Source organism: Melospiza georgiana, chromosome 24, assembly GCF_028018845.1.
Source record: "Melospiza georgiana isolate bMelGeo1 chromosome 24, bMelGeo1.pri, whole genome shotgun sequence".
In the NCBI taxonomy this organism is placed as follows: Eukaryota; Metazoa; Chordata; class Aves; order Passeriformes; family Passerellidae; genus Melospiza; species Melospiza georgiana.
The window spans coordinates 9034565-9049390 of record NC_080453.1 but is presented as its reverse complement, the minus strand read 5'-3'; the positions used below and the strand labels follow the sequence as shown (position 1 = coordinate 9049390).

The following is a 14826-nucleotide window of genomic DNA, read 5'->3' as shown; positions in this document are numbered from 1 at the left end:
CCCCTGAGACCCCCAGGCTCACCTGGGCCCCTCCAGGCTCACCTGAGACCCCCAGGCTCCCCTGTGCCCCTCCAGGCTCACCTGGGCCCCAGCACGCTCACCTGTGCCCCGCCAGGCTCACCTGTGCCCCGCCAGGCTCAGGAGCCACAGTGCCCCCACACCCCAAATGAGCACCACGAGGAGCCCCAAAGCCGCCTCCTGTGCCCCCAAAACGTCCCTCGGGACCACAGGGATGTCTGGGGGTTTCAAGCCAGCTTTGGCACCCGCGGTTTGGTGTCGTTCCCAGCTCTCCCAGACCCCTTCTGTCCCCGCAGCTCTGCCGGCCCAGCGCGGCGCCCGCGGGGGCTGAGCCCGGCGGCGCGGGGGGCACCGCGGGACCGGAGCCGCGCCCTGCCCGGTTCCCCGGCATGGATCCGCCGCTCCGGCACAGCAAGAGCCGAGCCTTCATCTCCAGCGCGGAGCTCAGCATGAAGCCGGGGGCCGCGGCCGCCCCCGAGGGCCGCTCCCGCTTCCAGAAGGTCTCGCTGGTGTCGCGGCGCCTGGAGAGCCCGCGGGGCCGCGACGGGAGCCCGTCCCGCGTGTCCCTGCTGCTGCAGGCCTGGGAGAGGGAGATCGTGGAGAAGAAGACCGGCTCCGGCCCCGCCGCCCCGGCCCGCCGGGAGCACTCCTCCTCCGCCGCTCTCCGCAAGGACTTGGCGGCTCACGGCCCCATCTTCTCGCAGGTCTACGCCCCCGCGCAGCGGCCCCGGCGCCAGGACAAGGAGCGGGGCAAGGCGGGGCCCGGCGGGGACGGCTCGCCCGGCCCGGAGGTGCCGGTGCACCGGGAGAGCTACGTGCACGGCACGCTGCTGCCCACGGGCCCCGCCGAGCGCCCCGCGGCGGCTCCCGGGAACGGGCCCGGTGCCCCCGGTGCCGCCAAGGCCGGCGGCGCCCCCGCCCCGCCCAGGGCCCGGCAGGTCACCGTGCTGCGGACGGGCAGGGACGCGGAGGGACGGGGGGCTCCCAACGGGACGCTCGGCGCTGCCGGGGCCGCCGCGGCCGCCGCACGGCGGGACAGCCCCGGGCAGGAGGGCGGCGGCTCCGCGGGGGCTGCGGCGGGCACGGAGAGCTCACCGGGCAGCGCAGAGGCCGCTGGGCCCCCGGAGGAGGCATCCCCCGAGGAGCAGGACTCAGCACAAGCCGAGCCCGCGCCGGTGGAGGCGGCTCCGGTGGAGGCGGCTCCGGTGGAAGCGGCTCCGGTGGAGGCGGCTCCGGGGGCCCGGGGCCCGCAAAGCAGCGTGAGCAGCTCCCCGCAGGGTCCCTCGGCTGGCCAGGCTGCTCCGGCTGGCACGGGTGAGGGCAGCGTGGCAGACGTGGATGGCACCATGCCAGCCACGCCACCGAGGACAGAGAGCCCCCCAGGGGCTGGCAGCCCCGAGACCCCCCCCTCAGAGGAGAGCGATGGTCCAGAGCCTTCATCCGAAACAGCGGCATCGGCCAAGGCTGAGATTGAGCTGGAGGGGGATGAGACGATGGGAGACCCCCAGGGCACAGCTCAAGAGCCTGGGAGCACCCCAGAGCCTCCCAGCGAGCCCCCAGCCCCCGAACCCCCGGCCGAGAGCCCCCCGGACGCGAGCGAGGAGGACCCCGAGCTGCTGGTGGACATGGAGATCTTGGTGGACACGCTGCGGAACATGGAGCCCTCGGAGATGCGCAAGGCGCCCAAAGCCCCGCGGCAGCCGCGGCCGTCGGCGCTGGGGCGCTGCGCCGCCCTGCCGCCCATCCACGAGCACCGCGTGGCCCCCCGCGCCCCCCTGGCCCTGCCCCTGCCCCAGGCCCTGCGGGAGCTGCTGGAGCGGGGCCCGGCCCCGGCGCGGCCACAGGAGCCCCCCGAGGAGGAGGAGGAGGAGGAGGAGGAGGAGATCGAGAACCCCTACCTGAGCCCCGAGGAGCGGGCGGCCGCGGGGAGCCGCCGGGGGCTGCCCGGGAACGGCCTGGGGGGCGAGGGGCGGGTGGAGGGGGGCTCGCCGGCAGAGGATGGGAACGCCAAAGCGGCGGCCGAGAGCAGCGCGCCCTTCCGAGGGAACGTCCTCAAGGGCATGGCGCTGCTGTCGCACTTCTTGGAGCAGCGGGCAGCCGGGGCCGAGGAGGGCAAGCCCTACTCCCGCCTGGACAAGAGCGTGCTCTACGGCCGCTTCGTGTGCCCCGGCGCCGGGGGCTCGGAGCCAGCCTGCCCCGGGCACCACAACGGGCTGGGCCCTGCTGGCCCCGAGGAGCCGGAGGGCAGCGTGACCCTGAGCCTCGAGCCCGTCCTGGTGAGTGAATCCAGCGCTGGGGAACGCTCTCCTTCCCCGGCGGCGGGGGTGAACCCTGCAGCGTCCTGCCCTGACCCCAAAATGGGGCTGGTGCTTCCTCTCCGCTCAGAGAGGCCGTGGGGGGAGAGTGCAGGCACTGGGATGGTGATGGGAGATACTGGGATGGGTGATGGGAGATACTGGGATGGGTGATGGGAGATACTGGGACGGTGATGGGAGATACTGGGAGGGTGATGGGAGATACTGGGATGGTGATGGGAGATACTGGGATGGGTGATGGGAGGGCACTGGGATGGTGGATACGAGGTCAAGGGATGGAAGATGGCTGATGGGAGATACTGGGATGGGTGATGGGAGGATACTGGGATGGTGGATACGAGGTCAAGGGATGGAAGGGTGTCACCTCGGCTGCTGGGAGGGTCCCGGGCAGGTCACAGGAGGGTCCTGGGCAGGTCACAGGAGGGTCCCGGGCGGGTGCCAGGAGGGTCGGGTGCCAGGAGGGTCCCGGGCAGACGGGAGGCCGATCCCCGGCAGCGCAGGAATGCTCGCTCAGGTGTGGCTGCCCGGGGCCGTGGGAGGGCCGGGCAGACGCCAGACGCGAGGCTGCGGGGAGATGGCTGCCTCAGCCGAGCTCCCCCCGCGCTCCTCACCCGCCCGACCCCCGGGCTCTCCACTGCAGGACGACAAGGAGGGCTTGAAGATCAACACGAGGCCTGGCAAGGTACGGAGAGGGCGGTGGGGCCGGGCAGGGCTGGCCGGGCAGGGCAGGGCGCAGTGGCAGCCGTGTCACCCTTCCCAGATCATCCTGTACTCGGACGCCGGCTTCGCGGGGCACAAACGGGAGATCTGGGACGACATCCCCGACGCCACGTCCTGGGAGCTGTCCCACACCATCTCCATCCGAGTCATCCGCGGCGGGTACGGACGGCAGGGACGGCAGCGGGGCCGGGACACGCGGAGGGGACCCCGGGGAGGGCAGCCCGGGCTTCGGGAGCGCCCGTGCTGCCGCTGCTAATTACCGGCGCGGTGTTAATTACCGGCAGCCCGTCCCCACCCACGCTCTGCCCCGGGGGGCTCCGCTAACGCCGGGTCTCCCCCGTGCCGCCCCCACGGCGCTCGCAGGTGGGTGATGTACGAGAAGCCGCGGTTCCGAGGGCGCAAATGCGTCCTGGCCGAGGGCGACGTGGAGATCGACAGCCCCTGGACGGCGTACGGGGACAGCGGGGACAGCGGGCACACCGGGCACAGCGGGCACAGCGGGCACAGCGGGCACAGCGGGCACAGCGGGCAGCCCCGCGGCAGCCGCCCGTTCCGCATCGGCTCCTTCAAGCGGGTGGTGCGGGTGAGTGCCGGCACCCCCGGAGCCCCCAGCGCCGCTCCCGGGCGGAGCAGCGGGGCCCGAACGCTGTCCCGTCCCCGCAGGATTACCGCACGCCCCACATCAGCCTGTTCGCCCAGGAGAACGGAGAGGGCGCCCGGCTCCGCTTCAGCGGCTCGGCCGAGGACACCCGAGAGCGGGGCCAGGCGCTGGCGGCCGCCTCCATCATCGTGCACTCGGGCCTGTGAGGGGACCCGGGGCTGGGGGCTGCGGGTGGGCTCGGGCACTGACGGGGGCGGGGGTGACGCCTTTCCCATCCCCAGGTGGGCTCAGGCACAAACAGGGGGTGACGCCTTTCCCCATCCCCAGGTGGGCACAGATAGAAACAGGGGGTGACACCTTTCCCCATCCCCAGGTGGGCACAGATAGAAACAGGGGGTGACACCTTTCCCCATCCCCAGGTGGGCTCAGGCACAAACAGGAGCAGGGGGTGACACCTTTCCCCATCCCCGGGTGGGCACAGATAGAAACAGGGGGTGACGCCTTTCCCCATCCCCAGGTGGGCTCTGGCACAGAGAGAAACAGGGGGTGGCACCTTTCCCCATCCCCATGTGGGCTCGGGCACAAACAGGGGGTGACGCCTTTCCCCATCCCCAGGTGGGCACAGATAGAAACAGGGGCTGACGCCTTTCCCCATCCCCAGGTGGGCTCTGGCACAGACAGGGGCTGACGCCTTTCCCCATCCCCAGGTGGCTGCTTTACTCCAAGCCTTTCTTCGATGACGATCCCTACGTTCTGGAGCCGGGCGGGTACCCCAATTTGAAGGCGTGGGGAGCGAAGGAGCCGTCCATCTGCTCCATGCACCCCATCAGGCTGGTGAGTGCTGGCTCCTGGGGCTGCTGTGTCCCGGTGTCAGTGAGTTCAGGCGGCTCCTGGCTCCATCAGTGAGATCACGGTGTGGGAACAGGCCAAGCGTGGCTTTGGGAAGTGCTCCTGTGGGTCAGGGCTGAGGGAAAGCTTCCAAAGAGCTTCTTGAGTGAAAATGAGCCAAAACCCAGCTCAGGCTCTGTCGGGTGGCAGCAGATGTCCCTGCAATGTCTCCTCCTGCCACCACGGCCTCACTGGGGCTCCTTCTCCTTCCAGGGCTGCCCCGTCGTGGAGAGACCTGGTGAGCCTCAGGTGAGCTCTGGGGCAGCTCCCAGGAGCCCTGGGCTGGCCCTGGGACCATCCTCACCCCACCTTGTCCCCTCCTCACCTTCCTCACCTGTCCCCAGGCGCTGATCTATGAGGCTGCAGCTTTCCAGGGCCGCAGCTTCACCATCAGCAGAGACATGTACGACCTGAGGCGCCTGCCCGAGGCAGCCCTGCCCACCGTGGGCTCCCTGCGTGTCCTGGGGGGCTGGTGAGTGCCACGGGGAGGGCAGGGCTGGGAAGGTGACGGCCACCCCTGGGAACGGCTGTGCAGTGGTTCTGGGGCACCTGGGGCAGAGGCTGTGCATGGTGCCCCCGTGCCCCAGCACGTGGAAACGCTCTGGAGCGCTCAGTGCCCATCTGCCTGTGCCACAGCTGGGTTGGCTACGAGAAGGAGGGATTCCGCGGCCACCAGTACCTGCTGGAGGAAGGGGAGTACCGGGACTGGAGGCACTGGGGCGGCTACAGCCCGGAGCTGCTGTCCCTGCGGCTGATCCGGACGGTGAGGAAAGGCTGGGAACGGCTGGGGAAGGGATCTGAGAGAGCCAGGCACCCCCATCCCACCCTCCCCCCCAAAGGGAGCCGTGCCTGCCTGCATCAGGCAAGGCCTGAGATCCCCCAGAATCATCCTGGCCGAGGTTTGGCAGCTTTGGGTGCCCAAAGCCAGGCAGGAGCCCGCCGTGCGTGTGCCCAGCCCACAGCCCCGTCCCCTGACAGACCCTGGGGCCTGGGGGGGCCCCTTGTCCCCGCAGGATTTCTCGGAGCCGGCCCTGGTGCTGTTTGAGGCCATGGACTTCGAGGCGGGCGCGAGCGTGGAGCTGAGCGAGGCGCTGCCCGACACGGGGCTGGCCGGCTACGGCAGCGTCACCCAGTCCATCCACGTGCTGAGCGGGGTGTGAGTGTGCCGGGGGGCAGTGAGGGGCACCCGGGGGGCGACGGGCCGGCACTGACCTCCCCCCACAGCTGGGTGGCCTACGAGGGCCCCAACTACTCGGGAGAGCAGTACGTGCTGGAGAAGGGCGTGTACCGCAGCTGCGAGGACTGGGGCGCCAGCGACTGCCGCATCGCCTCTGCACAGCCCATCCTGCAGGTCAGGGACGGCCCCCCGCCCCGTGGGACCCCCCCCGGGCCGGTGGGGTCACAGCCAGACTCACAGCAGCCCTGCTCTGCTTGATTCCAGGTCAGGGAACGCAACCTGCACTTCGTCTCCAAGGTGGGGCTGCTGATGGGGAGGGGGCTGCAGCCCCTTGGGGGTGGTGGGGACGCTTTGTCCCTCACTGAGCCCTCTGCTCCCTCCCCAGATCCTGCTTTTCTCAGAACCCGATTTCCTGGGGGATCACATTGCCTTTGAGGAGGACCAGGGTGCCCTGCCCGAAGCCTTCACCCCGCGCTCCTGCCGAGTCCGCGGGGGCAGGTGGGGTGTCGGGGTGCTGGGGAGGGATGGGTGCCCTCCATGACAGCTCTGTCAGCCCGGGAATGTCCTCCCCACCAGCTGGATCCTGTTCGACGGGCAGGACTTCACTGGGGAGCAGCACGTGCTGTCCGAGGGCGAGTACCCCACGCTCAGTGCCATGGGCTGCCTGTGCTCCACCGCCATCGGCTCCCTGAGGAAAGTTCCACTGGTGAGCCTTTCCTTTCCTTTCCTTTCCTTTCCTTTCCTTTCCTTTCCTTTCCTTTCCTTTCCTTTCCTTTCCTTTCCTTTCCTTTCCTTTCCTTTCCTTTCCTTTCCTTTCCTTTCCTTTCCTTTCCTTTCCTTCCCCTTCCCCTTCCCCTTCCCCTTCCCCTTCCCCTTCCCCTTCCCTGATGTTTTCCCCTCTCAGGGGCACCCCCAGTTCTGCCTCTGCCCCCCAGGAACCCTCATTTCCCCCTTTGTCCCCCCCATCCCACAGTTTTTCTCAGAGCCCTCCATCTTCCTGCACGGGCTGGAGTGTTTCGAGGGCAAGGAGATCGAGCTCAACGCCGAGGTGCGGAGCCTGCAGGCCGAGGGTTTCAACAACCACGTGCTGTCCGTGCGGGTCAAAGGAGGGATGTGAGTGACCCCTGGGTGTCCCCTGTCCCCCTGGGTGACCCGCCCTGTGCCGCCCTGTCCCCCTGGGTGTCCCCTGTCCCCATGCTGTGCCCCCTGTTCTGTGCCACCCTGTCCCCCTGGGTGACCCACCCTGCGCCCCCCTGTCCCCCTGGGTGCCCTCTGTCCCCATCCTGTGCCCCCCTGTCCCCCTTGGTGTCCCCTGTCCCCATCCTGTGTCCCCCTGTCCCCCTGGGTGTCCCCTGTCCCCATCCTGTGCCCCCTGTTCTGTGCCCCCTGTCCCCCTGGGTGACCCATCCTGTGTCCCCCTGTCCCCCTGGGTGTCCCCTGTCCCCCTGGGTGACCCACCCTGTGTCCCCCTGTCCCCCTGGGTGTCCCCTGTCCCCATGCTGTGCCCCCTGTTCTGTGCCACCCTGTCCCCCTGGGTGACCCACCCTGTGTCCCCCTGTCCCCCTGGGTGTCCCCCGTCCCCATGCTGTGCCCCTGTCCCCAGCTGGGTGCTGTGCGAGCACGGTGATTTCCGAGGGCGGCAGTGGCTGCTGGACTGCACTGAGATCACCAACTGGCTGACCTACAGCGGGCTGCAGCACGTGGGCTCCCTCTACCCCATCCGCCAGGTGAGGGGCACCTTTGGGAGGGGACAGGGCCGTGCCACCTGCTGGGGTGAGCCCAAAACCCCGGGCTCAGAGCTGCCAGCCCTGGGCGGGGGGAGCCGGGGAGCCTGGCAGCTCTGGCACGGGAAAGGTGCCACCAGCTCGGTGCTGTCACCCCACATTCCTGTCCCCCCACCCTGGGAGTGGCCGCCTTTGTGGTGAAATGCTCCCCGTGGGCGATGCCTTGTAAAACACACAGCATGGCAGCGTGGGGAGCCGTGCCAGCTGCCAGGGACAGGTCACGGGCACAGCCATCGCCCTGGGGACACCTGGGGACATCCTGGGGGGAGGACAACGGGGAGAACCCTCCTGAGTGCAGGATCCTCCTTCCCAGAGCCCAGGTGGGTGAGGAGCTGCAGGCAGGCGGGTCTGGGGTGCAAAGCCAGGTGGGTTTGGGGTGCCAAGCCCGGCTCCTCTCTTGCAGAGAAGGGTTTGGGGTGCCAAGCCCAGCTCCTTTCTTGCAGAGAAGGGTTTGGGGTGCAAACCCAAGCTCCTCTCTTGCAGAGAAGGGTTTGGGGTGCCAAGCCAGGCTCCTCTCTTGCAGAGAAGGGTTTGGGGTGCCAAGCCAGGCTCCTCTCTTGCAGAGAAGGGTTTGGGGTGCCAAGCCCGGCTCCTCTCTTGCAGAGAAGGGTTTGGGGTGCAAAGCCCAGCTCCTCTCTTGCAGAGAAGGGTTTGGGTGCCAAGCCAGGCTCCTCTCTTGCAGAGAAGGGTTTGGGGTGCAAACCCAAGCTCCTCTCTTGCAGAGAAGGGTTTGGGGTACAAACCCAAGCTCCTCTCTTGCAGAGAAGGGTCTATTTCCACATCAGGAGCAGGGAGCTGCAGCTGCTCCTCTCGGTGCCCGACGACGTGGAGGACATGAAGGCGGGCAGGGTGGTGGTGTCCAGCCTGAGCGAGCAGAGCAGCTCCGTGTGGTACTACGAGGACGGGCTGATCAAAAACCAGGTCAGGGCTGGGCAGTGGCAGCCAGCGCCACCCAGGGGACCCGGGCAGGCCCTGGCAGGGCTCCTGTGGGCACTCCCCACCCCTCAGCCTTCTTCCAGGGTTTATGGCTGTAGAGATCCAATTCATACAGCCACAGCAGCCCTGTTCTCCACAACAGCAGCAGTCTCACTCCTAACTCTACTACCTCTCTTCTTACTAACCATCCCAGAGGCAGCAGTAGCGATAATCCAAGCCTGTGTTTTCGTACTCCTACTGAGCCTCTTCCTGCAGGAAAATATCTAATTCTCAATGGCACATCCAGCACGTTCTTATCACACAGCTGACCCCAGCCCCTGACCCATCCTAGCAGCAGTCACTGCTCTCCTGACCACCTCAGGACTAACAACAGGATTCCACTACAACTCCCCTCGACCCCTTATCTAGGCCTGCTCTCCACTATTCCATCATGCTCCAGTGATGACATGACACTGTACAGGGGGGTTTGTAAGAGCTTCTCCCGGCCCCTGATCCCAGACATGTGCTGATTCCTCCCCCCGAGTCTCCCCTGGAGATGTGAGGCCATCTCTGCCTTCCCTGCTCTCACCCTCACCGCCCGCATCTCTCGCCGAGGGGCTCCCCCTGCTCACCCACAGCCCAGCCCAGATGCAGCTGCCCTAGAGGGCCCTCCCTGCCCGTGTGCCCTGCAGGTGGCCCCCAGCATGAGCCTGCAGGTGATCGGGCCGGCGGGGAAGGGAGCCAAGGCCGTGCTCTGGTCCGAGACGCGGCTGCCGCGGCAGACCTGGAGCGTGGACAGCCAGGGACGGATCCACAGCCAGATGTTCGAGGACATGGTGCTGGACATCAAGGGTGAGCCCTCGGCCCCGCACACCCTGCTTGCCCAGGGGTGCCCCAGGACGGGGTGTTTCCATCAGGAGCGGGGTTTGCCCTCCCCAAACCTCCCCTTGCTCTGCAGGCGGCCGCAGCTACGACCGGGACCACGCCGTGGTGTGGGACATGGCTGAGGAGCGACCCACGCAGCTCTGGGACATCCAGGTGCTCTGAGGGACAAGGGCAGCATGGGGACACCCTGCCAGCGTCCCCACACGGGGGCAGGAGGCCTCAGACCCATCCACGCTGCATCCCCAGCACCTCTGCCCCAGCTGTGCTGTGGGGGATGAGCACCGACCTCTCCATCACGGGGGGACCACCCCACATCCCTCCGTGGAGGCCTGAGCACGGCCCGTGCAGGATGCCATGGACACGGCCAGCGTGGCACCCTCTGGAGAGCAGCAGGGCCCCTCCCCGCAGGCCTTCCTCCCCTCTGAACTGTATTTATGTACGTGTGTAAGATACAGCCCTGCCTGGCCGGCTGGTGTCCTTGTCCTTGTCGTGCCCACGGCCTGGCAGCTCCCGCAGCCCGATGCTGGTGCCAGGACGGGATCCCAGTGCCCTCTAGTGCCCACGGGCACCGGCGGCTCCGTGGGCACGGGACTGTGAGGAGAGAGGCACCTGCCAAGCCGTGCCGGGGACCGCTCAGGGGATGCTCGGGGGACAGGAGGGGACCACTCAGGTGATGCTCGGGGGACAGGAGGGGACCGCTCGGGGGATGCCCGGGGACGGCCCTGGGACCGCTCGGGGGATGCTCGGGGGACAGGAGGGGACCGCTCGCTCGGGGGTCCCGGTCCTTCTCCCCTCTGACTCCCCCATCCCCGAGGGTTGAAGCCCCAGGACGGGGCCGGTTCTGCGCCCACACACCCGCGGCAGCCCCGGTACCGAACCGGGAGAAGGCGGAGGCGAGCCCTGCGCGGCGGCACCGGCGTTTATTGCTCGGCGGGGTCGGGGCAACGCTTCCAGCGGCAGGAGCGGGGGCGGTGCCGTCCTGGGGAGGGTCTCGGGGGGCTGCAGGACCCTCGGGCTCAGCGCAGGTGCAGCAGCAGCGCCGCCAGCCCGCCCAGAGCCGCGGACAGGAGCGGGGCGCTGGCGCCGGGCGCGCTCACGCTGCTGGTGGTCGTGGCGTTGCTCGGGGCAGGAATCTTCGGGGGCGACGCCGCCTCCTTCCCCTTGTCATCCTTGGCCGTGTCCTCCTCCTTGGCCTGGCAGAGGGACTGGCAGAGAAAACGGCTTCAGGCACCCCTCCAACAGAGCAGGGCGGTGAAAGCCCCCGGAGCCCTGCCAGGGTGGTCCTGGGGCAAAATCCCCTGCCCAGGATGGTCCTGGGGGCAAAAGGAGCAGGGGGTCCTGGGGCAAAATCCCCTGCCAGGATGGTCCTGGGGGCAAAATCCCCTGCCCAGGATGGTCCTGGGGCAAAAGGAGCAGGGGGTCCTGGGGAAAAAGGACCGGGGGGTCCTGGGGCAAAATCCCCTGCCCAGGATGGTCCTGGGGCAAAATCCCCTGCCCAGGATGGTCCTGGGGCAAAAGGAGCAGGGGGTTCTGGAGCAAAATCCCCTGCCCAGGATGGTCCTGGGGGCAGAAGGATGGGGGCACACCCGAGCCCACACACCGTGCCCAGCCCCGGCAGGACAAACAGACAAAGAGCCGCCCGTCCGTGCCCCCGCAGGTTCCCCTCACCCTGCAGCCCCCGGCCCTGGGCTCGGGCAGGGAAGTCGCTGTCCCTGCCGCCCACCGGGGGTTTCAGAAACCGGGGGAAGCGCAGGGCGGGAGCGGCCCCGCGCTCGGAGGAAGTGGTGAGGAGGTGTCGGGCACGGCCCTGCGCGGGGAGAAGGGCTCGGTGCGGGCAATTCCCGTGCTGGGGGCGAGGGGCAGCGGCAGGAGGGACCCCCGAGGCCGGGCTGGGCAATCAGGGGGTGCAGCCGGTGTGGGAATGCGGCACAGCCGGGGGGGGAGCTCAGGGCAGCCCCTTTCCCTCTCCAACACTGCTGGAAAAGCAATTCCATTTCCCAGTCTGCCCTACACCCCTCCTCAGGGCCCTCTGGGGATGGGGAAGGACCAGGAGCAGAGCCCAAACTCTGCTCTCTCTGCCACACTCCTGCTCCCTTTGCCTGCTTTACAGAGGGGAATCCAAAATGTAAATGCAGCCCGTGCAGGCAGCAGCAGGGCCCAGCTGTGGGGAGCTCCAGAGAGAAATAAGCACAGACAGATCTGTCACCAACACTTTGTAGGGGGAAAAAATCATCCCAAAAGCTGCCCCAAAGTGCTGGTGGGTTCATCCCTACATCCAGGAGAGCCTCATGTCCCTCAGCATGGCCCTAACCCCATGGAGCCCCAGCAGGAAGGGAAATAACCCAGCGAGGAGAGGTGAGAGGAAAGCACAGCCCTGAGTCCCCCTCCAGCTCAGCATCCCCGCTGCAGGAGGGGCTGGAAGGTGGGCTGGAGAGCTGAGCCGGGCTTAGGAAGGCTGGGAGATGGGCTGGAGAGCTGAGCCAGGCTTAGGAAGGCTGGGAGATGGGCTGGAGAGCTGAGCCAGGCTTAGGAAGGCTGGGAAATGGGCTGGAGAGCTGAGCCAGGCTTAGAAAGGCTGGGAGACGGGCTGGCGAGCTGAGCCAGGCTTAGGAAGGCTGGGAGATGGGCTGGAGAGCTGAGCCGGGCTTAGAAAGGCTGGGAGACGGGCTGGCGAGCTGAGCCAGGCTTAGGAAGGCTGGGAGATGGGCTGGAGAGCTCTGCTGGGGTTACAGAGGCTGGGAGATGGGATGGAGAGCTCTGTTGGGGTTACGGAGGCTAGGAAATGGGCTGGAGAGCTGAGCCAGGCTTAGAAAAGCTGGAAGATGGGCTGGAGAGCTGAGCCAGGCTTAGGAAGGCTGGGAGATGGGCCGGAGAGTTCTGCCAGGCTTACAGAGGTTGGAAGATGGGCTGGAGAGCTGAGCCAGGCTTAGAAAGGCTGGGAGATGGGCTGGAGAGCTCTTTTGGGGTTACAGAGGCTGGAGAGCTGAGCCAGGCTTAGAAAAGCTGGAAGATGGGCTGGAGAGCCCTTCCAGAGCCTCACAGAGCTGCGTGCCACCCTCAGGGTGCAGAAAAGCATCAAAACCCCCCGCGTGGAAGCATTTGGAGCCCAGCGCGAAGCTCCGGCGGAGCTCACGGCGCTCAGAGCCGAGGACAAAGCCCAGCCGCAGCGGGTCTGAGCAGCGATCGGAGGGAGATGCTGCTTACCAGGCCCAGGGCGAGCAGGGCGAGCAGGGCGAGCAGGCGGCAGCGCTGCATGGCCGGGGCTCCGCGGGCGCCTCCCGTGCCGCTCCCGCCCGCCCCAGCCTTTAAGGCGGCGGGGGCACCGCGCACCGACCGCGCCGCCCGGCCCCAAAGGGGGAAGGTCCCCGGCCGTGGCAGGAAAGGGCGCCAGACGCGAGAGGGACCCGCGGGGCTGCTCCTCTGCACGCCCTGCAGCAGCTCCTGGTGCGGCAGAATGCAGAATTTTTTCAGTCATAGATGGATATTAGATGTATGTTATAGATATATAGATATTTTCGGTTCTTCCGGAGTCGCTGCGTAGAGCTTAAAGACGGGGGAAAATAAGATAAAAGGATGTGAAGGGATGCAAAGTGGCAAAATAAAAGGATGTAAGTAAGATACGAGGATGTAAAGGGGCGTAAAGTGGCAAAATAAAAGGATGACAGACGTGGCTGGAAGCAGCTCCCCTGGCGCAGCAGCAGCTCCTTGGCGTGGCAGGGATAAGGGGCAGAATACAGAAATTTTCAGTTATATTAGATATATATTATAGATAGATATAGATATAGATTTATAATATATAGATATTTCCGGTTCTTCTGGAGTCACTGAATAGAGCTTAAAGACGGGGCAAAATAAGATAAAAGGATGTAAAGGGGTGTAAAGTGGCAAAACAAATGGATGTAAAGGGGTGAGCACAGGATGCCAAACGTGGCTGGAAGCCGCGGAGCTGCTCCTCCACATCCCCTGGCATGGCAGGAGTAGGTGACAGAATATAGAAATTTTAATATATATTAGATGTATGTTATAGATATTTGGATATCTAGTCAGTTCTCCCGGAGTCACTGCACAGAGCTTACAGACCAAGTGGCAAAATAAGATAAAAGGACGTAAAGGGGTGAGCACGTGGCTGGAAGCAGCAGCGAAACAGATCCTACAGTGGGGTTTTTGTATGTAAAAACGAGCTGCGGTGCGTGCCCAAAGGAAAAGCCCAAGGAAAGGCTGAACCCCCCAGCTCTGCCTCTCCCTGGGCCTCTCTGTGCTCACACCCCACGGAGCGAGTGAAACCCTCCCCGGATCACCGGAGGGCTGGCAGGAGCAAACCTCCTTCCCTGCAGGTGGAGCTGGAGCCAAGGCATCCCTGGGGATTTCAGTTAAATCCTAAATAAGGGAATTGTTTCCTTCAACGCCGGCTCCGTGCGCTCACTGCAGATCCCCGAGCTCCCTCACCCTGCAGGGAGCCCAGAAAAGGGGATGGGAGCACGGGAAACCAAAGGGATCTGTTATTTTAAGATGGTTTGAAGTGAATAAAGTGAATAAAGTCGCTGGGGCGTGCTGGGAGCACACGCCACACCACACCACACAGCTGCTGTCTGGGTTTGTGCTGCTGGAGCGCATCGTGGCCATGTGCTTCATCATGGTGAGGTGAGCTCCCGCCCGGAGCTGGGGTTATTCTGCAGAAAAACGTCACCAAACTTAGTTCTGCTTTTGGCCAAGTAGAAATCACAGCCGCATGAGCACAGCCAGCATCCCTGGAAGTGCCCAGGGCAGGGCTGGAGCAGCCTGCGACAGGGGAAGGTGTCCCTGCCCATGGAGGGGGCGCATGGGATGGGCTTTGGGGTCCAAACCCGGCTGTGGTTCTGCGCACGCCCCATCAAAGGGGGTGATACCGGGGGGATCATTGACCTGTCCCCATCAAAGGAGGTAAAACAGGGGGGAGAATTGGCCTGTTCCCATCAGAGGAGGTAAAACGGGGGGGAGAATTGGCCTGTTCCCATCAGAGGAGGTAAAACGGGGGGGATCATTGACCTGTCCCCATCAAAGGAGGTAAAACAGGGGGGAGAATTGGCCTGTTCCCATCAAAGGGGGTAAAACAGGGGGGATAGCTGGGCTGTCCCGCTCACCTCCAGCGGGTGAGACCGAGCTGCTGGAGAGCAGCAAAGGCAGCGCTGGGGTGGGGACAGCCAGGAAGGGCTCCTGGGAGGTGACAGCCAGGAAAGGCGCCGGGGTGGGACAGGCACTGGGGGAGCTCAGGGCATCAGTGGGGTCCAGGTGAGAAAACAGAGACCGAGGAAGCAGGTGAGGGCATCGGGAGGAGCTGCGCGGCGAGAGGAGCCTCAGGCCAGGCTGATGGGTGTGTGTGGAGCGCACAGGAGAAGAACGGGACCTGTCCCGGTCCGGTCCCGGTGTCCCGGGATAACGCGCGCGGTGCATGCTGGGAGTTGTAGTTCCCGGCTCTACCGCGCCCGCCACGTGACCAGCGCCGGGCCAATCGCAGCAGGCCTCTCGTCGCCGTGGCAACCGGCC

General features: G+C 66.1%; 1 protein-coding gene across 1 annotated transcript; it reads left to right on the top strand.

Annotated features, from left to right (window-relative positions):
• The first annotated feature begins 407 nt into the window (after positions 1-407).
• CRYBG2 (crystallin beta-gamma domain containing 2) lies at positions 408-9465 on the top strand. The gene is made up of 20 exons (XM_058040409.1): positions 408-1208; positions 1245-2294; positions 2974-3015; positions 3094-3212; positions 3417-3636; positions 3717-3856; positions 4362-4488; positions 4756-4791; positions 4887-5014; positions 5179-5305; positions 5556-5698; positions 5767-5893; positions 5984-6016; positions 6105-6217; positions 6296-6425; positions 6693-6832; positions 7323-7446; positions 8266-8424; positions 9111-9270; positions 9377-9465. Exons 1-20 carry the CDS (start codon positions 408-410, stop codon positions 9463-9465), a joined length of 4008 nt encoding a protein of 1335 aa, XP_057896392.1.
• The last annotated feature ends 5361 nt before the right edge of the window (positions 9466-14826 follow it).